The sequence below is a fragment of the Platalea leucorodia genome (genome assembly GCF_965183815.1).
Source record: "Platalea leucorodia genome assembly, chromosome: 5".
Lineage (NCBI taxonomy): Eukaryota > Metazoa > Chordata > Aves > Pelecaniformes > Threskiornithidae > Platalea > Platalea leucorodia.
Genome location: NC_138827.1, coordinates 85909801 through 85937461, shown reverse-complemented (window position 1 = coordinate 85937461; position 27661 = coordinate 85909801). Strand labels below are relative to the sequence as shown.

Here is a 27661-nt window from a genome sequence, read left to right as displayed (position 1 = left end):
GCTTCTGTAACACGGAATGCAATTTTTAAAATCAGTTCTAACCTTGTAAAATGCAAAGCAGCACCTAGTTCAGGATCTCTGGTTTCGTCCCTACATCGTCAAGCAGTTTCTTCTTTTCACTGCAGTAGTAGAATTTTTAAGAAAAACTTCTTACTTTGTTTGGGATTCCTTGAAGGCAAATACTGCCGTTTAGATCGCTGGCGTGCTGAAACTGAAATTGATTCTTGCGTGTCAGCAGCCTGTCACATTCAGTGACACAGAACACGGTGTCTGATTTTCTTCCCCTTTTGTGATTAGCTGGATTTTCTTCTGTTGCCGAGACGTACTCTAACGTTTGGCCTGTTAGGTGTTACAATTACGTTCCTGGTTTGAATGTACACCTTGATATGTGTTGCCTGTGAGGGTAAAGCTAGAAAGTAGCCTAAAATCACAATTAGCCTTTTAAAAATAACAAATTGTCTTTGAAAGCATTTTGAGATGTAGCTTAAAATGGCCTACGAGAGTTCTTAGGTACTTCATTGGGGTTTGTCCAGCAGGTTTTGACTGCTGTAAGTGCAATTTTGTAAAGCTCTGGTGTGCTGATGGAGAATATGGGTCATTGTACTCAAAAGCCACTGTGTAAACAGATTTGTAGTAGCTATCAGTTCCAAGACAGGAACTAGCAGGTAATTTTTGAAGAGTAAATTAATTTCTTACTTAAATATTATGTTTCATTGCAAGTTCATGTTAAGAAGATCTGGTGAGAATACCAAATGTCATGTAATATACTGTAAATCATATACTGTAAGTTACCAAGGTTAACTCAATATACAGGTTCCAAATAAAGTGACTGGAGATATTATATATTGAGAAAGGTGGAGACAATGTGAAAGTAAATTCACTCCTGAAATAAGCATGAATAATCTCTCACCTTCAGCAAGCGGTGCCTTTGCTTTATGCTAAGGTAAAGTTTGATCTCTGTTTCTACTCTCTGCTTTGTGCAGCCTGTGGGGGAAAATAAGGCATGGTTTAGTGTTAATTTGGGAACAGTTGTGTAATGAAGTTTTGTCCAGTGTTCAGTGTATATTTCATTAATTTACTGACTCCCTACTTAGGCAGGACAGTTTAAGTGTTTATATTGATTTTTGTCCTTCTCATTTGCAGCAGTGAAGATGGACCCAACCCTAAGAAACCAAAAATTGAAGATGAGGAAGGTAGCTTTAGCATCATAAAACTTGCTGAAGGCAACGTCACCTCCGTAAGCATGTTTTTACAAATATATACTCTAAGAGTATGATAGTGAATATACAGAATTCCTGACAAAAGGATGGTTTCTAGCTGAAACATGACTGAAATATTGTCTGCTTGTAGATTTGAGACTCTCTGCTAGAGATTGTAAAGAAAACTTTCTCTGCCCTTAGGTGTATGTTAGCACAAGTTTCTGTCAGTCTTGGATATTTTAAGGAAAATCCTCCCCCAGTGTCTGAGGGATCTTGAGAATCTGAAGGAAACAGAATCTCAGATTTGGGGTTCCGTGGTTGAATTTTGTTCTTGCTCTCTTTCCTATCATCTGCAACATAGAAGTTGCCTCTGTATATTTAATCAAAGGTATTGCTGGGATTTTAGAGACTGTTCTCTGCATTGGTTGGATTCCTAAATCACAAATTTGGGTTCATCTTGCTGAGAGGTTAAAAGTCTAACTTAATTCCAGATATTGTGTACATGGGTAAATGAAGGCTCTATCATAACTGTGCACCTTCCTTTATCTGATTTTTTGAATTACAGGAAAAAGGTGATTTAATATTAATTGAGATAACTTCACTTGTTTTCAAACTATACTTTAAGGTTGGTTTTTAAAATGCATGATTGAGATTTTTAAAAAGATTTAAAATCTAAAAAGATTTAAATATTTTGTACTCCTAATATACACTTATGATTTTTCCTGAAAAGTGGCATTGCGAGATTTAAAAGAAAAACGAAGAGACCAAGCAAGCTTATTGAAAGACCAAAGAATTATTTTGACAGCAAAGCATAAAATTTTCAAATAAACTTAGGAGAATTTTGATTCCTGAAAGGAAATGTTAAGCAATGTAATTTTTTTTTCTAAAGTTATTGCATCCGTTTTTTCAGTAAGTGCTTATTTGTGTTTGACCTGGTTTTAGTTCCTTCGTAAGGTTTCTGCTCTTCTATGCCCATTTAGAGCTTCAGCTTTAAGATGTCAGACTGGGCCAGAAAGGGTAGATGAATTGAGTGCAAGCTTTTAATTTTGAGCTTCCTATTGGAGTGGCAAAGCAATGATTCTGTACCCACATGCCTGGGAGCTCCCATTCCTCATTAAACATCTGTCAAGATTAGTGAGAGGTCTGTGCTGCAGAAAGTCTCAAAGCTGAACTAGCAGATAGCCTGGATTACTGTGCTTCTGACCTCTAAACCCCGGAGAATATGGTTGGCTTCTGAGAGTGCAGCACAGTAAGTGTAAATTCATCTCGCACATGTCATAACTAACCTTTGCTAGGAGTACTGCCCATTAACACACATTGTAAGACTTCCATTTTATGAGTCCGCATGCAGAGAATTATAGAGCTCCTGTTCCCATATTAAAATAAACAGAAATTTAAAGATTCTTGTTGCCTTACAAGGAGTAAGAGATGGATATTGGCAGACGATTGTATAATTTTTGGACCTTTTGTAGGTTGGCAGTGTTAACCCAGCAGAAGATTTCCGAATTCTGGTGAGGCAGAAAAATGCTGACTTCAAAGATGGTAAATGACTTTTATGTATCTTAATTATATTTAGCAGCATCTTCAGGGTTCAGTAAATGCAATCCATTTGTTTAAACATAAGTTTCTAGTGCTATGTGAGATGCTCTGGAGTTCACTGCGTAGCTTCCAGTGCCACTCAGCAAAGAAAGGTGTCACTCATAATTCCCATGTCAAAATTTGCCTACCCCATTTGAAAGTCTCAGATAACCATGTTTGTGTAAGATGGCACTAGACAGCTACATTGAGGCATCTGAGCAACTCCTCGGGTGTTTCTAACAGAAGGTCCCTTGGTACTGGCTGACTGCCTCATTCAAACTGGGTATCAGCTTCTCATCTGGCTTCATGGGATCTTTCTGGCTTGAAGTGGAGGGCTGTTGGCTGCGCATAGCATGAGAAACTTGTCTTCTGCTGTCTACTTATTCTGTTCTATGAAGAAATAAGAATCTGGTGCCTGGGATTTAAATCCTTACATGCAAAGATCATTTCTTACTGCTTGCTGTGGGCAAAAGAAAGCACAGGTGAATTTAGGGTGTAATAAGCAGGTAGTCTGTGACTCTAGAGAGATGAGATCTCAGCTGAAGATGAGAGCAGGCTCTGTGTGCATTGAATCTATTCTCAGTGTACAGCAAGACAGGGTTTTGATGCAGAGAGCAGGAAGAATACAGAGCACAGATCAGCCACTGTCTTGCATGCTCTAAGTCTGAAAATGCAAAGAAATTACCACTTGTTTGTATGGTATTTCCCTACTGGAATAGCTATACAGAGGTATATGTAATCCAAAGGTATCTTAAAAACAATGCACAAGATGGATGTGGTCCTTTTTTTTCTTTTAAAGGATGATTTGAAGGTTGTGACAAGATAAACCTCATCTGCTGAATAGCCACTAATGTAGCATTTCTTTTTAAAGAAAAAAATTTGCAGCGGTGCTGAAGTGAGGTGCTGGGTATTTCAACAAGGCCTTTGGTCCTTTTGGACGTAGTTTGAGGAGTGTGTTGAGTAATATATTGATTTGTGATACAGTCTGTTAAAGCCTACATAGCTCTTTCTCTCCAGAATTTCCAGACCTATAAGCTAGCTAGCCAGCTTTTTACGTGGATTTTGCATTAGATCCAGAAGAAATTGTTTATTGAAGAAATATTTGGAATTGTGTTCTCAAATCTCATATATATTAAGAGGCAGTAAAAAAGCATTGTATGATATATTAGAATACAGAAACTGTGAAACAGTTGACTACTTTGTTACAGTCATTAATTTTACCATGTAGGGAGGCTTTGTTAGAAATAAGTATAGTGATTACCCTTGAAGATGGTTTAACTAAAGAGTGCTTACATATGTCCGCTTGGTAGCTGTGCTGGAGATGACTGCAGTACATGTTTGGATGGCTTCTGAAATTTTGAGCAATCTGCTTTTATTTTATGTGTGATCTGCTCTGTAATTATAAGGTGTAGTTAGACAGAATGTAGTGCAGTCACCCATTTAAAGGAGAGATAGAAGCCACTATAAATAAAAACATGCTCTGCATATTATTTTTTTCTTCTGCATAATCCTTTTTCTGCTTTAGAGCCTTTTAGGTAGCTTAATACATAAAACATTGCAGGCATGTTTTTAATGGCTTGCTGTATTTCATTCTGGTTATGTAAATAGTAAATTCTGCCTTAAAACTATTCAGTGTTTCTGAGGTGTTTTTTTAGTATAATTTTATATCATATTTTATGATGAAATGTTTTTTTTTCCTCTGCTAGAACATGTGACATGTAAAATGTCTTTGAAGGAAAGGATAATCTGTGGCATTTAAATAGTTTATTGGAAAAAAAAATACATTTTATGTGTCAGGATGCAGACAGGAGAACTACTAGGTTGTGTCCTGTATTGCTTCTTTCTTGTATAAAAAGAGCATCCAGTGCAGTCTTCCAAACTGAACAGAGCCTACGTTCTCATTTTAAAACAAAATAGCAAGTGTCCCTCCATAGGGAGGAGAAAGGCCTTTCAGCTGTTTGATTGGGGGTAGGGTTTTTTGGTAGATAGATAAGTTGTAGAAATAGGAAGTGTTCTTTAAATACTGGCAGTACAGTGACATTTTAATTAAGCTACAGGTTAGTGGCACACATCCTCAGTCGACAGCAAGTCTCTCACCAAAATTACAAAGTTATCAAGACCAAAGTATGGCAAGGGAAGTTTCTTTTTTTTTTTTTTTAAAACAGCTTTAAAGGAAGTCCTGATTGTATATTTATCATCGAAAATGAGTACATCTCCTGCAGTGGCCTCAGTGGGATTTGGTGATCAGGGTTTGTGCCATTCAGAGGAGAAGCCTAAGTGCAAGTTAGACAGCCTGTGTCTGATGCTGTGACCCATGGCAGAGGAGAGCAGGAGAAACGATGCATTCGCTGTTAGTGAGAACTAGGTTGCTAATGTGTAAATACATTTTTTTAGAAAATCTAAGAGTTTCAAATTGACTAGGGTCTTAGGGACAGGTTTTCTGAGACTGACAGCTCAATTCCTGAAACAGTAATCAACTTTGTTTTTAATGGACATCTGCATAGTTTATTACAGTAGGGACCCACTTATGGCTTACGTGATGAGTTGTGTGTGATGGTGTCAATTTACTGGTTAATGTTGATTGCTCATGTAACTAGTATTGTGTTTCCCCTCCAGATATCTCTACTTTCTTGTTTGCATTCATGGCCAGAGAGATGTCATTTTATGCAGGTCTTATTTTGAGCAGGTTACAAGTGCACAGTCATCACAAAGAGCAGTCTTCTGATAACAGCTTCTGACATTTTTGTCAATGAATGAAAATAAAATAGATTAGTTTGCCTGAGTGGAATCTAATCGTTACTCCCAAGGGTGTACAATGAGTTTCTTCATTGCTGTGGCTGCAGAGAAGACTCTGAAATGCAGTGAGAGCTTGCTATCTTTGTAATGCCAAAGGAGTAGCCACATGACTACCAGTTCATCCTGTTTGACTATTTACAGGTTTCCATCCATGTCTGCATTTCTTGAGAACAGGTGTCTAACATGGGGTGTTGTATTTTCACAGGCTTCTGTAGAAGATAGGATGCCTTGATGGGGGTTAAAAAAGGTACTGACACATGCATAGTATTTTCTTTGGTTTGTAAATTTTCTGTGCAAGTTTATAGACCAGATTTCATTGCATCTGACAAGACTCCTATCTGAGAACCTGATGTCTGAAGTCCTGTAGTTAAAAGAGCTTTTTTAATTTTACTGATTGTCAGTGAAAAGAGAAATCTGCAATGACAGCTGTACAGTTTATGTCCATAAGAAAAAAATGTCCAGAGACAAATTGTACCAAACGCTCTTTTTTGTATTTATAGCAAGTTTGTTAATATTTTTATTCCTAGGCATTTCTAGAAAAATAAAGTTAAAAGAGTCAGTAATTGCACATGTAGATCTCAGCAAATATTCTGTTGTGCCTGAGGTGTCACACTTTTGCCATAGCACGTAGATAGCTTCTTAAGTAAAATGTAAAACACTGGTTTTGTAGTGGATGCTTCAGATGCATAAAAGAATTGTGTATAAGAGGTTTGTAATGGGAATTTATTAGACAGTTGCAACAAGGATGATATTTTATTGCAAGATTTTTTGTAGAAATGTGTATAGTTAACTACCTTTCTAGACTGAAGATAATTTTAAAAAAAACCCTGGTGTTGACTTTCACTTTTTGTTGGCATATGTCTTTGCAGTTTGTCTGCATTTTTATCTTACTGGATGTTTTTGTGTATTTCAGAGACTATTCATGCTCTACTGCTAGGTAGGCCAAATGCAATGACTGTTTGATGAAAATGATTCAGTCATTAGAAGAGTATTTGCAAACCAAATACTTGAGTATATAAAATCACTTTGAAGTTTTCTGTACATCTGCTTCACAGAGAAGATGAAGCCAGATTTGGCTTTGAAGGGCATAGCAATTGGGTGAGATGCAAAGCTCTGAGTTGCAACAAACAGCATTTGGATTAGATGTTATGGGGAAAAAAATGTAAAAATCACAATGATGGTATTCAAACATGGAAAGGGGCCCAAAGAACTTGGAGACTCTCCATCTTTGGAGCTACTCGGAACTCAAGTGTCTGTGGAGCACTGAGCCTCCTGATCCACAGTGACCCTGCTTTGAAGCGGGGATTTGGATCACATGTCCATTAGACATCCAGCCTAAATCATTCTGATCCATACCCACAGGCCGTTTAGAGACACCATTTCAAAACTGAACAGGACCCTATAGGGCACTGGAGTATTTCAACAGCTCTTCATCTTAAAAGTCTTATTTCTTGGCTTAAAGATGAAGGAAGTCTTTAAAAATTAGGACAGTTTCCAGTTTAGAATATCTTTCTTCTTTTCAATTATAAAAAAGATGATACTTACAGAGCAGTGGTTTAAAATTAATTATCAGGCGGTTTAACTGATTTGTTGGTGACTCTTACTTCAAGCACTGTCCGTTAATACAAATCATTACCACCACCAGTGGATAAATCAAAAGATCGATAACACCAGGAGTCTTTAATCTACAGAAATAACTACTTTTTAACCTGATTAATTTTTTTAGGGAGAAAAAAAATCCCCAAGGAATTGAACTTGGACTATAATACAGTTTTATCTGTTATTATTCTGTAATGTGGTTGGCATAGTAATCAAGACCAAGGACTGAACTGAACAAACATGAAAATATAACTACACTTTTGTACTGTAAATATTCAGAGATAACAAGTGAATATAATTGTTTGTGACATACTTCACAAGAAGTAACAGCACTGGTGAATGTATTTTAGAATAGAGAATGTTTCTGAATGTCAGTGGGGAAGGGATTAAGTTCTGTTAGAACTGAAAGATCTTTTATTCAAAGATTTTTTTTTTTTTTTAACCTGTAGTTCTCTGGCCTTTAATCACTGTATTTGTTATCTAACTAATCAGGTACAGTAGAAGGAGGAAGCAGGAGATAAAAATTTCTTGGGATGATCTGCAGATCGTGGTGGTTAGTAGTAGTGCTGGAATTCCAGTTTATGCAAAATGTAGAAGTTCATTAGTTCATTTTACTTAAATGTGTAAGGGAATGAAGGGGATTGGGAGAGAAGAGAAAGATTATTATTATTACACAGTAGTGGCTTAAATAGGCTGTCAGTTTGTAACTCCAGGACCTGCACTACAAAACCCCAGTGCCTGAGATTTGTCTGGGACACATCAGAGTTAATGCTAATATTCACAGATGAGTTAGATAGAAACGGATCTTTATGCACAACATGCCTTTTTGCAGAAGTGGAGTGATCTATTTTTTGCAGCACCCAAAAACCAAAGCTTCACACTAATGGAAAAGCAGATGATGGGAAGGGAAGAAAGAAAGAAAATTCTCAGACCTAGAAGTATAAAGGAACAGAATCCACTTTGGAGAACTTCCAGCTATAGTCCTTATCTGCCATCTCTGTTATTGTCTTTGGCCCCCTGAGGTAATTTGGTAGTCTAATCAGAACACAGGAATTTTATGTATTTTAGAGTCATCAGTCATTGGCCTGTCATGTAAGGGAGACCCAATGGGCAGACACAATTTTAGCCAAGCTGCTTCAAGATGTTAGAAGAATCTGACTTAAAATATTGTTGCCATGTAAGCTGTTTCCTGCATATATTATGGTCTTTCAGTGCCTAGTAAAACATTGTGGGGTTTTTTTGGTTCCTTACAACACATTTCAAAAAGAGGCAGCTCACAGTCAGCAGCAAGAAAAAGTCTTTTCTTCTGATGCCTGCCAGTGCAATCAAATGGAAAGGGATTTTAAAAAAATTAAATGCGAAAGAAGAAGTAGAGTGTCTGATAATTTCAAACAGTATGCTGGAATCATTCTGACAATAAAGACTTTTATTGCACCCTCGTACTGCCTGGGGTTTTAATTTAACACATCAATGAAAAGGCAGCATTTGAAAAAAACACCACCACCACTGAAAACACCAGCAGGACTTGCTTTTATTAGTGCAATTCGTAAGAAATTAGAACATTTAATGAGAAAATCGTTAACCATGAAAAAAATGGACTGACTTAACTTGGGGAGCTTAAGTAGTGAGACTTCAATTTAGTTTGTCAGCTACTGGTAAAATAAATAAAAAGAGTGAGCTGATCACCTCTGGAGCAGTAGGCACTTTAGCACACTTTCTTGTGTGATAGCTGCTTTTGGACAGAATCATTATCCGCCTCCTTTTCTAGAAACGCTGTAGAGTCAAAACTTAGTGGGAAAGTATCAAACATGTCTTGTTTCGCTCTTTTCAGAGATGCTGTCCTTCAGATTCAGTTCAATTAGGCATTTTATAGAACATAAATATAACAGCTAGTGCTGCGTATGCTTACAGTGAGCAGAGTGGAATACAGTATTTAAAAGATGTCTGCTTCTTAGTGTGTTTGCTTACCCTTGTCTCTTCCATCGGTCTGCCAGATGATTTTCTATGCTGATGTTTCCATGGCTGAAATAGTTGCGGTGACTTCTGTGTCCGTAACATCTGAACATAAGAAGGTCTATAGGTCAGACTAAAGGTTCTGCTAGTCCAGTAACCTGTCTTTAACAGTACAAGAACAGGACAGGCAGATGCTGTGACTTGTCCAGAATGCTTTCCTGCATTTTCTTCCTCAATGGCAACATCATCTTTAATCTCCCTTGATAACTTTCCTCCTTTAAGTATTCTAAGAATTTGTTCAAGCATTTTTTTTAAGTTGTTAAAACTTCTAGCATCCCACAGCAACCTGTGGTAAAGAGGTTAACTGGTTTTGTTTGAAGAGGTAATTTTTTTTTTAATTTGTTCTTAATCCAACTCTTTGCTCTTGTTTTGAGAGAGGCAGTGGGCTATCACTCCCTATTCACCCTTTTCACAGTGCTTCTGAGTTTATAGATCGCTGTTGTATGCTCTTCACACTTGTCTTTTCCCAGGCTGAGGTATCTGCAGAGGGTAAAATTGGACAGTTCCTCGCCTGTTATTAAACATAAAGAAAATAAAGTACTAAAATCCAGCAGAATTTAGTTGGACTTGCAGAGATCTCAGTGACATTTTCACGTGTCACGTTCACAGTGTTTTACAGCTACCTACCTTTTAGGAGCTTGACAGTGAGGATGAAACCGGTGTTCCCCTTCTTGTTGGTACGAGTGTCATTGCCTCTGCTTGTCTCTGTCACAGTTTATAACACTTATGTCCATAATCATAAACAGCATTGCCCGGATGAAAAATCATCAAACTACCTGTAGGGAGACAATATATGCTCTAATGTCAATAACAACAAGGTAGTCTTTTAACTCCAATCACCCTACAGCTGTTGTTTTGACATTATTACACCTTCATTGTAATTTAATGCTTTTATTGAAATATGCATGTATTTCGAAGGATGTTTCAGGGATATGTTTTGCGTTGTAGAACATAACCTCCCTCAGCTTTAGGATCCCAAATGTTCTGGTTGTACTTTCTATGAAATATGCCAGGCCAGTGCTTTTTTCCTTGGCTTTCAGGGAAAGACTTTTGCCTTGGCCGTGCTTGGGTTTGTTCCTAGTATATCTAGCTTTTCCAGAGAGGCTGAAGTAATTGTCAGTAGCTTAGATAACAATTATCGACTTGAGTAACTTGAGGCAGTAGGGGTATGATTAACTCTTTTGATGCCTGTGGAATAGAAAAAGAGAGAAGTAAGAGAATTTTTTTTTTTTTTTTGCCTTGAAATTGTGCATTCTTTGATTTTTTTTTTTTTTTTTTTTATTTCTCTTTGTCTTTCAGTGAGTCAGCAGTTGATAAACCGCATTGATCAGTTCCTGGAAAATAAAGGTTCACAGTACTACATGAAAGGGATCAATTGTATCAGAGTTTTCAGAGAGGAAGCTATGAAGGTAACATTAATATGTGAAAACTCTCATCTCTTTCAAAGTAAAAGCATGATGGGCCTATTTGCTGTATTAGAAACTGGATAATTTATTGCTACAGCAAAAAGAATTGATTCGTAGATTAAAATCTGTTATGATGTTTGAAAGTTTAGAAATATATTCGCATTTTGTGTTTCATTATTCTTACTGGAATGGGGGCTAGCTTCTCTGGTATTATTTGCTGCTGTTTGTTTTCTTTTAAACATAAAAACACAAGGCCTGTGACCTGACACTTGTAAAAGAAAAATAAGCAATCCTGCAAATTTCTTCTTAAATAAAGCTAATTACAAGAAAGTCTTTCTAGCTTTCTGCAAGGCAGTTTTTGTGGCTCCCCTTTCCTTAGAACTCTTAGTTTTAGTAGAGAGAAAACCCAAAATCTGTACTGACTTTTGTGTTCACCATGTTAGATGACTTAATGAAGAATTAAGTTTGCAGTGCTCTTTAGTAAGCTACTTTAATATTTCTCTATTATCATTGCTGTTATTTTTTTTTCAGCTGTCCAAGGTGCAGTGCTTTAATGATTTTCTGCAGGCCTTGAAATCAAAGGTGGAAGATAAAGCCTTAGCTGATTTCTGGGAGATCATGATACAAGGTAGGATGGCATTTTAAAAAAAAAGTATTTCTAGTTGTATTATCCATTATGTAAGAGAAAACTTTGTTAGCAATGGGACACTTAAACTAACCTCAGAGCAACATTTTGATATGGTTCATTCCTGCAGCCTGTTTAAAAAAATTTAAAAAATCTTTCACGTTGCAACTTCCTTTTTTGCACTAATAGTTTCATATCAGGAATATCCATAATGCCTTGCCAAGTCTTGTTGAAATGATAAATTAATTGTGGAAGAAGAGAGACAAATTAAATGTTACAGGGTAAGGAGCAGAAGATATGATTTCAGCTGAATTTCAAAATAAATGGAAAAAACTCCTGCAGCAGAGATATAAAAAGATTCTTCCAAATTAAGCTTCAAAAAAGGCATAGATAGCATTGAAATATGTCACTGATTATTTTGTGTTTAAGCAACCTGAAGGACAGAATATGTGGTAAGATGACACCTGCCTATGATTAAACTGGGAGATACAAGGGAGTGCAATTCCAAAAGACATTCAGAGACTACGCAAGTGATAAATAAAGGAACATTTTCACAAATAAGAAACATTGTGGACTAAAAAAAATCTTTTACGTCATACTCTTGTTTTTAGTTGGAACCAGTGCTAAGAAAATCTGTTAAATGCCCAGCTGTATCTCTTAAGGGTGCATGCTCTAAAATGCGATGATATGCTTTTGTATAGTGCCTTTCAAAGTGATGAACTCCAGACATGCTGTAATGTCTACTTCATCCAACTTTTTCAAAATACAAGATGGGAGTTTGTTTAGCAACCAAAACAACAGCACAAGTCAACACTGAAAGAATATTATATTCAGTAGTATTGTAGGGGACCTTCTCTGAAGAAATTTGAAAACAAACAAACAAACAAAAAAAACCTGAACAGACTTTGAAAGTAGGAAACTTGGATCTTCCAAAGTCATGCTAGAATACTGTTTTAATAAATTTTAGCTGGTACAAACCAGAGTTTTTAGCAAACTGGAGTATATTTTTGAGAAAAAAAAATAAAGAGATGATATTTTCATACAAAATAGATTATCTTCTTGTGAGAAGATGATAAAATCATGGTGCTTTATGCATAATCTAGCTGCTCTCACTAGGTAACTGAAATTGCTTTTTGCTTGCTGCTACCAAAAGCAGAAGTCCTGTTTTCCCTGCTTCTTGCCACATGACCCATCCCCTCTTTTGTACCAAATGTGGCATACATTGGGCATTGTCATGAGCGACTGCAATCACCAGAAGAGGATGGATGTGAGTTAATGAGTGGCTCAGGAGCAAGACAGATCTGTTTGATAAGTTCACTTGTCTCATGAAACCCTGCCATGTAGCTCTATGGGCACATTAAGGTGGCATCACACTCGTGCTGCTGCTGAAACCTTTATGAATCTACTGTTCTTTGCTCTCACACCCACAGCTTCTTTATTCAGCACGAGCATTTGTGTAGCCAAGTGATGAGCTAGACTGGAAAAACTATTGGGGTAAAAAGTAATTGAGATTATTTTTTTGCGGGGGAGTCCCTGCACAGGATGCTGATGCTGGCACAACAAAGGAGCAAGGTGGGGGCAGGACCAGCACTTTGATAGTCAGACTGCAGGTAATCACAGCATAAGTGTTTGTATGTTAGGAGTTAATTTTTCTAAGGCTATTAAGGACTGAAGAGCATGCTGTGAATGACTAAAAGTGTAATTTCTGATAGATTTTCAGCATTTCATCTGTGATCTATGATTTCAATGTCTCATTAGTTTGATTGTCATAATATTAGCAGTTTCCTAAATGGATGCTTCCACAAGCTTATGAATATGCTCATTAATTTATTTTTATATCATAGTTGACTCACAACAACCCCATGCAACGCTGCAGGCTTGGGGAAGAGTGGCTGGAGAGCTGCCTGGTGGAAAAAGGACCTGGGGGTGTTGGTTGACAGCTGGCTGCATATGAGCCAGCAGTGTGCCCAGGTGGCCAAGAAGGCCAATAGCATCCTGGCTTGTATCAGAAATAACGTGGCCAGCAGGACCAGGGAAGTGATCGTGTCCCCCCGTACTGGGCACTGGTGAGGACAGACCTTGAATACTGTGTTCAGTTTTGGGCCCCTCACTACAAGAAGGACATGGAGGTGCTGGAGCGTATCCAAAGAAGGGCAACGAAGCTGGTGAAGGGTCTAGAGCACAAGTCCTACGAGGAGTGACTGAGGGAACTGGGGTTGTTTAGTCTGGAGACGAGGAGGCTGAGGGGAGACATTATTGCTCTCTACAACTACCTGAAAGGAGGTTGTAGCAAGGTGGGGCTCGGTCTCTTCTCCCAAGTAACAAGTGATAGGACAAGAGGAAATGGCCTCGAGTTGCTCCAGGGGAGGTTTAGATTGGACATAAGGAAAAATTTCTGCACTGAAAGGGTAGTCAAGCATTGGAGCAGGCTGCCCAGGGAAGTGGTTGAGTCCCCATCCCTGGAGGTATTTAAAAGATGTGTGGATGTGGTGCTTAGGGATATTGTTTAGTGGTGGACTTGGCAGTGTTAGGCTAACGGTTGAACTTGAAGATCTTAAAGGTCTTCTCTAACCTAAATGATTTTATGATTCTATGACTCATTTACGCAACTCACATTTTCCCTTGAGCAATATTTTTTTTTATTTTTGCTGGTGATGATGACACATTCAGAAGTTGGAAGACTTTTTTCATTTCTAACATTAAGTGCGTTTTTGGGAAGCCTTCTAATGATATTTTTATATCTCTTATTTTTTTTAGACAGGATTTCTTTGATCACTAAAGATGAAGCAGAGGGAAGTTCGGTGACTAGTGAAGAGGCTGAAAAGGTATTGTTTTTTTAATGAGCATCTATTTGTATAGAGCCTGTGCTGTGGAACAGAAGATTCTTTCTTATGTGGGTAAATCTTTAGATGACTGACATAGGATTCATATGAAGGAAGAAGAGTGTCCTTTTGCCACACAATTGAAATTGCCTCAATTCAGAGCAAAAATAATTCCCTAGCCTGTACTACAGCATTTGCTTTAATTGGTCTTTAGAAAGTAGCATGTATTGACATCATTGTCTGAAAATATCCTCTACAAAGAATGGGAACTTCAGGAACTCAGTTTAGTAGAACAGCAATAGACTATTTATATATGCAAGATCGCTATCTGAACTTCGTAACAAGAACTGTGATCTCATTGTTATCACATGAATTAAAAAATCAGGATACTTTTTAAAGGCATTTTTTTAAAGGCATTGTGAACTCTAGCAATATAAAGTTGTTATGGCTAGTTTTTACCATATATGCAACGATACCAGTATTTTCCACTTTATGCAGTTCTTCTGGATTGATGGACATCATAGATGATGCTGGTATTATTGATGATCATATTAGATCCTTTTGAAAACAAAAGTTTTGGAGTAATTGCAGGTATTCTTTCTACAGAAATATAACACTTCAGTAACTGCAGTGATGAATGAAGGATGTCATAGTTACAAAGGAGCAATTTCTAACAGGCAGAATGGTGCCTTCTGTTTGAAAGAAAGCAGAATTCAGAGTTGCTGTGAGAAATTGTATTTGTGTGGAGAGGATAAGATGGGCGTTCTTGTATCAGGCTGCTGGCCATGATTTTAAATAGTTTAGGAGAAAGAAGGTCCTTGTATTACAGACCCCTGAAGGTAAACCTGTGGCTAAAATCACTAAGTACTTTGCAGAGAAGCAGCTTTTCTAAAAGATGCTGCATTGATTTTTGCAACTTCCAGGCCTTACATTAGCAATAACGAGAAGGGGGTAGAAGTAGGTTCTCCATGAGTGAATTAATGAGTGTGTAAAAGGTTGTATTTTAGAAACTGCTTTTTTCCTCTGTAACAATTTACCTCAAGGTGAAGAAGGCACAGAAATGTCATGAAAATGAAAAGGTAACAAACTAAGAGTCCAGAAAGCTAAGCACATGTGCAGAGTACAAATGACAGAATATGTTTTTCTAGACATGAAGGACCTCCTGGCTGTTTCTCATCACACGTAATTGTAGAAAGCAACTTTCTTCCCCAGTGGTGGTGTTAAAAAGTATCAGTTTTTGTTACATATTCCAAATGCTATGAATTTGCTTGGAAACTTCCTAAAACAATATGTTTCTTGAGAACTTCACTTTCTAGTCTGAAACGACCATTGATGCTGAAAATGTGGTAATGCTGTGTGAAGTAGCCATTATTCCTTAAGGAAATCTCTACTAGCCATGATGACCTTACAGCATACTGTTGTCTTAACTGAGCTTGTGATGGCTAAAAAATATGCTGCCTGTGCAGGAATGCAGCACAAATTATAGAGTACCAAGGACTAGATTTACAGCTGCCAGGCTAAGCTGGAGCAAAGCATTTGTAGACTGACTTCAAAATTACATTTCTGTTTAACGTCGTCCTACAGTCAGCCAGGTGTTGCAATACAGGAAATTATTTTGTGATTGATTGAAGGTCCTGCAAGAGCCATAATTTCCCTTCAAAATAGGGGAATAAGAGAGATTGCATGAAATCAGCTCTGCAACAGAGTTCTCTAACATGGCAGTTACCTTGAATTTAAGAATAAGTGGGTTGGATCTCTTTGCTAACTAGGCAGTTGGCAATCCCAGTTATTCACTAGATAACCACCTCCCCACACACTCTCCAGATCCAAAACCAGAACCCTGATTTGCCATTGTCTGTCAAGGTTTTATATGACTTTTAACTTAAGAAACTGGAAGACTGCATATTCTTGGAGTAAGATCTGCAAGGATAGAAAATTTTGTTTTGAGGTTATGGGGCTGATCTAAAACCTAGTCCTCCTTGGTCCGGTTAAACCCTGCCACAGGTTTTCTGTGTGATAAAAAGCCAGCATTTTCCTAGGTCTATAGTAGATTGCAAAAACGGTTCATTTGTTTTCTGTGCTGAAGGTGATACCGTTCACTAAAGTCTTATATTGGATCTTTTAAATTATCACACAATGGAGTAAGATGCAAGTTTTCTTCACCTCTGTAATAGGTCCCATGCAAGCGTGTAGGTCAAAGGATTGGCTGTCAGTGTGGTCATATGTGACACAAAATCCTTTTCTCTTACGTGCAGATCACTAGCTGATAGCAGTTTCAGGACTGTTTTGGATATAAGATTTCAAGTTTATAGGATTACTGTTTGAAGGAGAAAGGAGGGTGTCCTGGTTAGAGTGTCTTATTAGAGACTTATTAGAGAGTATCCTGTTGTCGGCTGGGATAGAGTTAATTTTCTTCCTAGTAGTTGGTATAGTGCTGTGTTTTGGATTTAGGATGAGAATGATGTTGATAACACACTGATGTTTTGGTTGTTGCTAAAAGTAGTGCTTACACCAGTCAAGGACTTCTCAGCTTTCCATGCTCTGCCCGGTGCACAAGAAGCTGGGAGGGGGCACAGCCAGGACAGCTGACCCAGACTGGCCAAAGGGCTATGCCATACCGTATGGCATCATGCCCAGTATATAAACTGGGGGAGTATATAAACCCGGGGGCAGTGATCACTGCTTGGGGATGGGCTGGGCATCAGTCAGCGGGTGGTGAGCAATTGCATTGTGCATCACTTGTTTTGTATATTCTTTTATCATTATTATTATTATTTTCTTTTCCTTTGCTGTCCTATTAAACTGTCTTCATCTCAACCTGAGGGTTTTCCTTTTTTTTCCCCAATTCTCTCCCCCATCCCACCGGGGGGATCGTGGGGAGCGTGAGCGAGCAGCTGTGTAGTACTTAGTTGCTGACTGGGGTTAAACCACGACAGAGAGGTAACACGTAAAAATTTTCTTTTTCTTTTTGGTTGAGCTAAGTTATCCATGCATATTTTCCTATCACTGAGAAAAATGATTTTAGGTAGTTTGTTTGGTTCGTTTTTTTTTTTTTCTGTAATAGTGGAGGTACTCTTTTTAGAGCATGAGGATGATAGGTTAAAAGAGCAGAAATATCAAGTTCTTTTTCTGGTTGCTTTGGGGAAGATAATGGATTTCAGCACAGCTATTATATGTTATTTGCTTTTGCATAAATGTAAAACAGGTTTTGGAAAAAAAACAACTCGATGTTCAGCATTTGATGGAAACTTCAGGTTGCAATTTATTGCAAATCTTCATCATGCATTTCTTTAGCTTTTAGCTTTCTTTACCTAATTTAGTGTGGGAAAGCTAATTTTGAAAACTTTGAAAACTGTGCTACTTTCAGAAATACTATTTCACTCTTAATTAACTGTGTAAAATGAAATTTGATCTGGCATAAAAAGCCTCTCAGAGTTGACAATGTCATTAGCTTTTAGTTTCATAGTATGTGCTTTATATTACTACTAGATTGAGACCTTTTCCAGCCAAAAAGATACACAGACATAGAGCATCTTGCAATTCTAATTCCTTCTGGCCTGTCACCTTCTCATTTTTTTGCAGCTACAAAATCTGTATGATAAGTTGAAGTCAGCATGTTAAAACATGAGTGTTGTGGAGTAAACTTTCTACATTCCTCTTGGATGCTGCTGTTTAGGATGTAGGAAAGGTCTGACCTTTGCGTACTGAGACAACTAGGCAGAGATTGTCTACATCCTCTGTCTTCGGTGTTAACCAAAAGCAATACGTATTTGCTTTTCATCCTAGTGGATATGATATCTGGTACTTTCCCACAAAGGGAATACAGCAGGTAACTTGTCAGTGTTTTACCCCTAGTCTAAAGCTGTCGCTATTGCTCTAGAGAAGGATCAGGACATCTTATTTATGTAAAATAATATTTAAGCTTTTTACAGTACCAGTATATTGTCTCAGAGACTGATAGTGCTCTGATAGGGATCCCATGACCTTTTTACACAACCTGCGTGGCTGTTATAGTTGAAGTCCTCGTGTAAACAGTAGCTTGCTTTCAGGAGCCAGCTGTTTGCACAGAAGAGTTACTTAAACTCTAAGCAGGTATTTATAGCCTGTTTAGTGTGGTTATTTTCTAACTAGCTGTTCTCTTTCATCATCTAGAGTTACAGAGAAGTTGTTTCTGAATTAAGGATGATGGAGCTCAAAGTCATGGAATGTGGCTTTTCTTCCTCCCCAGCTTTCACAGACATCTTTTTATCAGGGACGGGGTTGTTCTTGGCTCTGTATACTTGTTCTGGTGCATTTTAATAAGAAAAAGAAAATTTATGATTTTAAAGTAAGGATATTGGTAAAGAGACCATAACTAAAACGTGTAGACAACTGGATGCTTTTTAAGTAAGAGTCAAGTATCTGCCATTCTAGCTAAATTATTATTTTTTTCACTATGTTAGGCTAAGAGAAAAATAATTCAGAGGTGGTTTTACTCCAGATGTTGTCTGTATGTTTGATTTCAGTTGTTATAGTATCTGAGCAACTTACCTTTATCTTCTGTTTATGGACACCATGCTTTAAGTGAAGGGCATATGGTGAGTTGTATCAGCAGCTACAGCAATAGAATTTCACATAATGAATTTTCTATTTTTAAAGACTGGCATTCTAACCATCTTGTGTGTTTGAGGGTTTTTTTAGAATTCATGTCTTTGTTCATTTGTTAAATGTTAATTGAATTAAATGGGAAACCCACACAGAACTAAATGTCATATTTAAGAAATTTGCTAAACAAGCCATTGGTCAGCTTACGTATGTATTCATATCAATGGGGGCATGGTTTGCTGTCCTTTAGTGTTTTGTAGCTACACATAATATTACTTTTAAAATTATCTTTTTTAAGAACATAAACATGGCCATACTGTAATGGACAAAATCTCCACCTAGCCCAGAATCCTATGATTGACAGTGGACAATAACAGATGGGTAGGGAAAAGTGTACAGTCCCAGGCTCCAGCCCCTGATGTCTCAAGTACTTCCTGTGCTTGAGGTTGTTTCTGTGGACTTAGTAGACTTCAGAGGATTTCTCTTCTATGAACTTTCCCCATCTCCTCGTGATACTAGGGACTAATATTTGCAGCATCCTTATTACAGGGTGTTCTACAGCTTAACCGTGTGTTGTCTGATAACCATATCCTTTTGTCTGTTATTCAACACACTTCACCATAAAATCCTTTAATAGCAAGCCTTATGAAATTTCCTGTACTTTATGATGATTTTGGAGGGTGGAAACCAGAACAAACTTCATTCATAATTTTTAATTACAGGTGGATTTGTTTTGTTGTACAAAGGAGACATTCTGTTAATTTAACATTAAGGGTCTGAGTTTCATCAGTGTCATATAAATACATTTGTGTTTTCAGTTCTTGGCTCCGAAAGAAAAGAAAAATGAAATTCTGCCTCCCACAGATGAAGGTGGTGATGTTGATGATTTGGTGAGTACCATAAAGACATGATGTGGCTTTAGAATTAAACTGTAACTGAAAGGTGCAGTGAGAGAGAACAAGTGCTTCTTAAAGCAGTAGATTAGAGTGCTTGGCTTAGAAAACACCTAAGGAATTGAGCTAGAAAAGAGCCACATGAAATTACTTATTTACTATTGTAAAACATAACCGGGCCTGTAATTTCATGATGGCAAATGCTATGTTAGGTAGTAAGATGGGTGTTTACATAGATTAAACGTGTCCTCTAGTGTGTTTCAAAAGAGCCAGTGAGGCTGCTCATTTGATAGCAGATTGTTATAATTTACTATAATAGCATTTAGCAAAGCTTGTAGATCTAGAACAGCTATTTATGTGGGTTGAAAACTGAAAATAATTTTTAAAAAGATGTTTTAATCTTCTCAATTAACCTCCTCTATATAGACTTGCTGAAATTCAAGGATTTCAAGAGGTTTTTTAATAAATATTTTAGCGATTTTTTACAGGCTGAGTCATTACAAATTTGTCTCCAAGGCTTAAGCCGATAGTGTAGACAGTTTTAAAGAAGCTTCAGTAGCCGGCAGATTTCTACTTTTGGAGTGTACTATTTTAAATCTATAAATTGCACATATGATTATGTGAAGATGAGAATTTTAGGTTTGTTTTTGTACTTTATAGCAGCTTAGTATTAAGTTCTATGCAGTCCATTTAGGTTTCTGAATTTGCTTTGTTTTCCAAGTGCTAAACACACCTAAGAAATATCTTGAATTCAATGCTGCTTCTTCCAAATCTGTTTCTTCTATTTGCAGCTGGACATGATGTGACTGGGTGATACACGGTGACTATACAAACAAAGTTTTGGAAGAGATCTCCCTGTGACATGGGGCACAAAACAGGATGTTAATGAGAAGACAGTGTATTCATCTTTATGTTCTCGAATGAAAGCAGAAGTCCCAGAGACATTTCCAATTGGTATAAATGTCATCTGACTTTTCAAAACTAGAACAAAGATTGAAATAATCTCAAGTATTTGTGAAGTAATGATACCTTTAAGGCATCTCTTTTTTTTTTTTTTCTTTAGCACACTGAATCTAGCTTATCCTTGGTATTGCCTTCAGCTAAACACTACTAAATTTAATGAGAATCTGCGCTGGCGCCTGAAATTCTTGTTACATTGCCTGGGAAGGAAGATAGAAATGTCACAGTGAGGTTACCAGGTAATGTTGAATCTTTAGTGGAGGTAACCCCATAGCGTTATTGTTACAGAAGGGAAAAAAGTCTCTCTTTTCATGCTTTTTTTCCTATTAAAAAAACAGAGCAAAAATCCCTGCAAAGTCTTATGGGAAAGAATTCCAGGCCAGGGAGTCACAAAGTAGTAGTTTGAAATACACAACAGAATCTAAAGCACACAGCAAAGCCAAGTGTGCTGATTTTGCCACAGTGTACCCAAATCAGTAATTATGGTCATATGTACTATATGTTCTCTATCCTGTCAGCTCAGCAGCAGCTCAACAGTCTCTGTCTTTCTGTTACAGATTTTCCTGTTTCATTTTTTAGACTTTTAACTACTGTGATTACTGTAGATACTCCTGATGCTAAAAGGATGAATGAATCAGTTATATCCCCATTTCATACGCTGCAGATAACGGCTAACACAGAGCAGAAGAATCCATGAAAGCTGTGCACTGACACCTGTGATAGATAACTGATAATAGTTAATATTAGTGACCAAAATGGAGTACTGTCTACACAGAGCTATCCAAACTAGTCAAATACTGCTTAGAAAGAGATACTCAAATTTGATTACAGATCTGGAGACACTAATAACACATTCACAGATGCTTGTTTGTTACAACCAGATTCATTCCTTTAAAAAATGTTCTTTCATTATTGCAAATGTATAAACATACTGTGCAAAATGGTATTAAGATCATAAAAAAGAAAAAAATCATGAGCTGTAGTTAAAAAATGTTGCGGAATATCTGCACATTATACTGAACAGTAGCTGCGGTGTGGGAAACGGCAGTTGCTTTTTGCCCCTGCCTCCCTACACAGCGACCTGCTCTCACCTCTTACATCCTATGTGACTGAGTTCGTGCAGACTTTGAAAGGGTTTTTCAAATGCAAATGGGAGGGAGTAGGTGATCCTTCCAGACCTTTAAAGCTTTTGTATCACCAGAATATACTTTTCTGAACTGTAAATAAGAAACATTTGGTTAGTCCATTGTTTTGAATGTCTTTTAAGGCCAATTTATAGAGTATAACACTGGCTGGGTTTTTTTTTACATTTTATTAATTTGTTTGATTAATAAAATATTTAAAAACTTGCCTTTGTCTTCTTCAGAACCATGTTTGCTAAAATCAGATGATTAAGTACCTATGAAGTACCTAAGAGAGACTATCAAAAGCCCCTTTTTGGGGCATACAATGCAAACACTGAATATCAAAAGCCCTCTACAGAAACCGTCTGTAATTACTTGTTCTATTCTTTACAAACTCTAAACTTCACAGCACCCCGATAGAATAATTTTTACCATTTTGCAGAGATGACGAGAAATCTTGGTCAAGACCAGACAGGATATAGAATTACTTTGCAAATCAAAGTAAGGATTAAGGCTTTCGGTTTCTTTTGAACAAGTTGACCACATTTTTAGAGAGTATTGCTTCTGTCAAACAATAAACATTTAGTTCGTGGAGTGTTATTTCATAGATCATCTTGTTTCCTGTACAGCACATTTAGGGTCAGTATGGTAACTGAGTTACTAGTACTGAAGAAGGGAATGGGAATTTATGATTCATAGTTAAAACAAGTGAAAGCAAATTCTTAGAAGGCAAGCAAAGTGTCTTTCATTCTGCCCAGCCTTCTGGGTATCAGACATCAGAAGCTTGTGATATGTCTTACTGAGAGTCTACCCGATAGCAACCTGATTTTACACTTCTTTGGCAAAGGGCCAGCTTCAGGTTCTTATTAAATGACTGGAAGAGATCTTTCACTTAGTCTTAGCTCATATTTTCAGTTACAAAGTCTGATCTAGTTACTCACTAATTACATTGAGGATACTCATCCTGAATTGCAGTACTGGCCAGTTTTCAGAAGCAATAGAGCAGTTAGTCTTCCACTTCAAAAGCAGACATGCAAGAAACGCCATGCAAATTTGGTTTCCGCAAGCAGCGGAACATCCTCTGCCCTGTACTTCATAGCCAGAGAAATAATCAAAGTGTCTAAAAAAAGAAAAGAAGGTGGCTGTGATTTTTTTATATGTTACTGATTTATTTTCTTTTTTTCCCTGGAAGGAATGCCTCTCTGGAAAGCTCTTTGGGTGCTAATAATGTGGGACAGTAACCTTGGTTAGCCTTGTTTGCTGAGAGATCAAAGCTTATGATTGTTGTCTGTCTTTTCCTGTTAATCTACTGCTCTGGTATCTCTAACTCCTTGGGCGGTATCAGTCAGCTTTGATGGAGGGGCGGTGATTTCAGCATTATGTTTTAAAAGATGCATATGAAAGTTGATGCTGGGAAGAGGTAAAAGGGAAAGGAATGAAGAGTTCAGCCTTTTTTCCCTCTTTGGCTGGCCTGGCAGCTGAGAGTATCAGCCAGCAGGCTAATCATCATGTCACATCAGCAATATCATGTGTTGCCTAGACTGCAGGTCCTCTTCCTTGTTCTCTTCCTCAATTAGAAGAGGAATGTGGACTAGAGAAGATACTTTGCAGCATGAACTTTGGGAGGTGGAAAGTATCCGGAGGTATTATACCAGGAAGCGTAATTAATATGGGAGCTGGGGCCTTAGCATGAAACTGTGAATACTTCACCGAAAGGACACCATACTGTTTTGGGGAGACATAGAGGAAGAATGGGGCTCTTCCAGTAACAAGGTACTGGGAATCTGTAAGCAACAAGGATATATCAGTTCTGCTAATGAAGTGGGTTGCTCTGTCACCAAGTAGTGGGGTCTGCTGGCTCTAATGCAGTTCTCAAGTCTTGTCTCATTCATTTTTGTACTCAGAAACCCCATTTGTGCTCTCAGACAGTTGTGAAAATGTCACAGAAGTAGTGGAAGATAACTTTCAAAATGTTACATAGTTGAAGACTTGTGATTTATGTGATACTAGATTGGCTTGAAATGAATTGTCAGGTCAACAGTATGGTGTCAACATGTTTGGAGAGTTCTGGAAGCAAGGCTTCACGTCTGTCCTTACAATGTGGCATGGAAGTATGATACATGCCATCAAAACACTCCTAATGCAAGGAGATCTATTCTGCTGCACTGTGGTCTCTTAGTTATTTGGGTAGATTTTGTTCTTGCTAACTTTCCTGATATTTTGGTTTTGGCAGAATTGTCTGTGTAGTGTTGGGGCAGGGTCTTTGGAATTAGAAAATGAGGAAAGAAATTCACAGTCATCTGTGGAAGACTGGAGAAGTTATTTAGGCTGCGAATTCTGCAGACAGGGCCCATCGCATTCTGCATTCACACATTGCTTAGCATACCAGATCCTGCTCTTAGGATGAGGTTGCTGGCCGCTACCACAAGTCAGATGATATAAGGTAAGGGAGGAGTTCCCTTGTGATCTCGGTTGGGTTGGGGGTAATTGGAAAGAGGATGAGTTTTGGCTTGTATTTTGTTAAGCTGGCAAATGTAGTGGTAGATATCCCTGTTGTGCTTATAAGCAATAGGGTTGTTTTGGTTTTGTTCCACCCACCCCCCACCCCAGTGAAATAAGCAGTTAACTTTAGCTATTGGTTTGTGACAAGAGAAAACTCATTTCCACCAAACTTTCAGCTTTGCTTCCTTTTCCCTTCTGTCTCCATTCTTCTTCTCTTTTCTAGTACATTCTTCTCTAGTACAGCATTAGACATTTAATGTAGCACAGTGTGTGGCAGCATTAACAAGAATAAATATCGGATGTAGAAAACCTCCAAGTTTTCTCATCTCTCTTTTGAGATGCAGGTTACAAAGATTGTTTAAAAAAAAAAAGATGTTCCCAGCACTAGCAGGGGACTGGAGGCCCACCCAGGCCTGTGTTTCTAAATTCTTTGAAGAACTACTGCATAGAAAAGAACAGCTTTCTTTGTAAGCCCCACCGCTAGAAAGGTCCTAGTAAATGAAGACAGCATTGACTTCTGCCTCTTGGCTACTTGTGTTTCTAGGTGGTGGAGTTTATGTATATAGCATTTCTGTGCACTGTTTTGAAGGCAGCTTTGGGAGAAGCTCTGCACCAGTTTCAACTCTTTTCTTGTAATTATTGAGCCTGAAAATTTTAGAGGAATAGATTGCCACATACTAAGGAAAATAAAGGAAACTAGAATACGTGAAGTTTTCTTTTGTAATACTGTCATAATCTGATATGAAAAACTAAAATAGATATTTAAAAAGTCAAGTCTGTGATTTTTAACCTCTCTTACCTTTCCCAAAGGATGAAAAACCACATTGAACTCTGCATGAAAATTTGGCACAGAGGCAAAGATACTCTTTACTGTACAAGAAAATTACTTGGGAAATATGTGAACACAGCTTAGCTTAGGTTAAAGTTTGACCATATTTTTCCATGCAGCGAGTTTTGATAAGTGGAAAAGATTAGTGTCCCCCTCTATCTGTCCCGTCCCCCCCCATGTTTTACTGTTTTGGAATAGTACTTGCATTTATGAAAATAAAAGAAGTAAACAAGAACTAGAAAACCTGTCCCTTCCTCTAGTTTTTACAGACGAGACATAATTTTATTGTATCTGTGAGCCGAGTGCCTTAAAATAGGCCTTTCACTCTTCTGACTTTCCCTCTGCTCGTACTTACTGTACTTCAGTGATTTCAGTTGGACAGAAATTAATCTGCTGCCTCTTCCCAATAACTTTGTGAAGCCAGCATGACTAAGACAGTGAAATGAATCCTGTTCCTTCTGGTGCCTCACCAGTACAATTCTCAGCTACTGACCACCAAAAGCATCTCTTTTACCAGCAGCCTAAAGTACTCACAGTACTTCTTGCTGTTACCAAATCACAAATTATTTCACAGCACTAAAAAGTACTTAAATTTGGTCATACGTATATTTACTGGTGTACTAATTCTTAGGACCCTTCTGTATGCACCAAGTCAGCTGTATGGAGTCCTATGAGAGTTTGGGAAGTCTATGATGAAATTAGTAGGTTGACCGTAGAAATGTATTTAATGTTGCTTTCAATGTAGCAAACCAAAGGATTGTTTTTCTTTCTTATTTTTACTGAGTTCCAATCCCATCTCATCCTTTCTTCCTATTTTGATGTGCAGTAATAGGCAGTAATAACTGTCATTTCCTTGTCCTGCAGAAGGGAGTGAATCTTGCAGCTTTCAAGATATTAACAGAAAACAGAAACACCTCCAATGTGGGGGTATAACTAGAAACATTTTCTTTGTGCTGTCTGAGACAATGCATAAAGGCAGCACAAGCCCCTGAGGAGACCAGCTGTGGTGCAGATGTTTTTGCCTGAAGCATGTGGATCAGACATGATGCTAGGTAAAGTAAGGTAAATTAGCTGTAGTACTTGATTGTTGGAGTTTTGTATGGCTTGGATGTGTGAGAATTCCTTCTCTGGCCTGCTAATGTGAGTGGTCAAATGACAGATACTCTCTCCCCACGGAGTGAGGTACATCCACAATGTGGAGAAATGGTGTAGAGCCCCCTGCACCATGCTGGCTTTTGACAAGAGTTATAGCAGCTATATCAGAATGCTTAGGGACCCTTTACTTACTTACTAAAAAGGAGGGAGGGGGGAAGAATTTTTTTTATTTGGTCCCAAACAGGCCAGCCCTGATCTGAATGGGTAAGAGAGTCCGTCAACAACTTTTCCCTGTGGTCGCTTAACACCGTGCATGAATCCCACAGGAATTTCATCTTCTAGCTCTCGGCCTTCCCGAATGTTCAGGGGGTGTCACTTGTCTGTCTACAAAAGATAAAAAATGGCTCAGCAAAGGTGAGATGAGAAATAACATGACCTCCTTTTTTTAGTGACTTGGGATGTAGGTTTTTCACCCTGGAGTCTTCTAGTACTCCTTGTGAACTTTCAGCAGTTACCAACCATAGTATCTCCATGTTTCAGTTTGGCCCCAAGCTTTAGAAGGCTGTATGCTCTCCAGGAAGAGCTTAGCATAAGCAATATTGATCCACCTTCCACAAAACAGTGCTGGGTAGTGTACAAATTTGTTATCATCTGAATCCCACCTTCAGCTAACATTCTGATCATCTTCTAGAAGCTAAGCCTGCTGATTCACTTCATTTGCTTGTGGGGGAATTTATCAAAGATAACATCATCCAGCAGGTATATTCTTCTCCCTGAGGAAAAGGAGTAAAGGAGACAAAGGGTTTTGGGGAGGAAAGCAATTTTGGTGAGATAGAAACTGCATACAATTAATGAACTTACTTCTGGCTTATGTTCTACCACTTGAAGTACAAGAACTTACTACTGTGTTCTGTAGCTTATTAAGCCATTGTTTCTCTGGTATGGGTTGTGCTTTGCAGACAGTAACATTACCTTTAGAGGCATGCACTTGCTGCAGAAAGGTCTGGACGGGACAGAGCTAGGAAGGTTGCCGTCTTAAGCCTTTAGTATTTGCTAGCAAACAAGCAAAACTTGAGGAGATCTGCACTTTTATAGGACCATACGTATCACGGAGCTGGTTGGGTTTATTGCGCATGGTTTGTAAGGAGTCTCTGGCTCTATCAAAGGGGTGATTCAAAACTGTGAGATCTGGTGGTCAGGCTTCTTGTGAGACAAAGAAGGTACTCTAGATGAGATATGTTCTCTAACAGGTGGAATTTCTCAGTGATGTACTAAATCAAGCTGTAAGGTTAAGAGTCAGGGAAACAGTCTGTGTCCCCTGTAGCTTCATTAAAAATTTTTCATTGTCTTACTTTCTTATGAAATAAGAGAGCTAATCTTCTGGTTCGCTAGCGAAGGACAGCAACAGTAGGGTTTTATTCCTAGCTCTGCTGAAGACTCATTTGGGGCCACTTATTCAACCTCTCTGCCTCTTGATTATCCTCCCCTTGCAATTGGGGACAGTTGTTTACTTGTGGTATCTCACAGAGAAGGCAGTTGAAAGACTTTTGAGGGACTTTGGTTGGATGAGACTTCATATAGAGAGGATATGTAAGTGCAAAAGTTTTATGGCAAAAGATGGAGGGGGGAGTAAATG

General features: G+C 38.0%; 1 protein-coding gene across 7 annotated transcripts in view; it reads left to right on the top strand.

Moving 5' to 3' along the window:
- Positions 1-21763, top strand: part of XRCC5 (X-ray repair cross complementing 5) — a gene marked incomplete at its 3' end in the record, with an annotated part of 57480 nt that extends 35717 nt beyond the window's left edge. For 2 of the 7 annotated variants that reach the window (XM_082314135.1, XM_082314133.1), the window contains exons 15-20: positions 1144-1237; positions 2672-2741; positions 10485-10594; positions 11123-11219; positions 13974-14041; positions 19441-19533. In XM_082314135.1, coding sequence (XP_082170261.1) covers positions 1144-1237; positions 2672-2741; positions 10485-10594; positions 11123-11219; positions 13974-14041; positions 19441-19533 — 532 coding nt within the window. Of the gene's footprint in view, positions 1-1143; positions 1238-2671; positions 2742-10484; positions 10595-11122; positions 11220-13973; positions 14042-19440; positions 19534-20306 lie in introns of those variants that run through there. The other 5 variants (XR_014228381.1, XR_014228382.1, XR_014228383.1 and 2 more) reach the window with 5 other exon arrangements.
- Positions 21764-27661: the final 5898 nt, after the last annotated feature.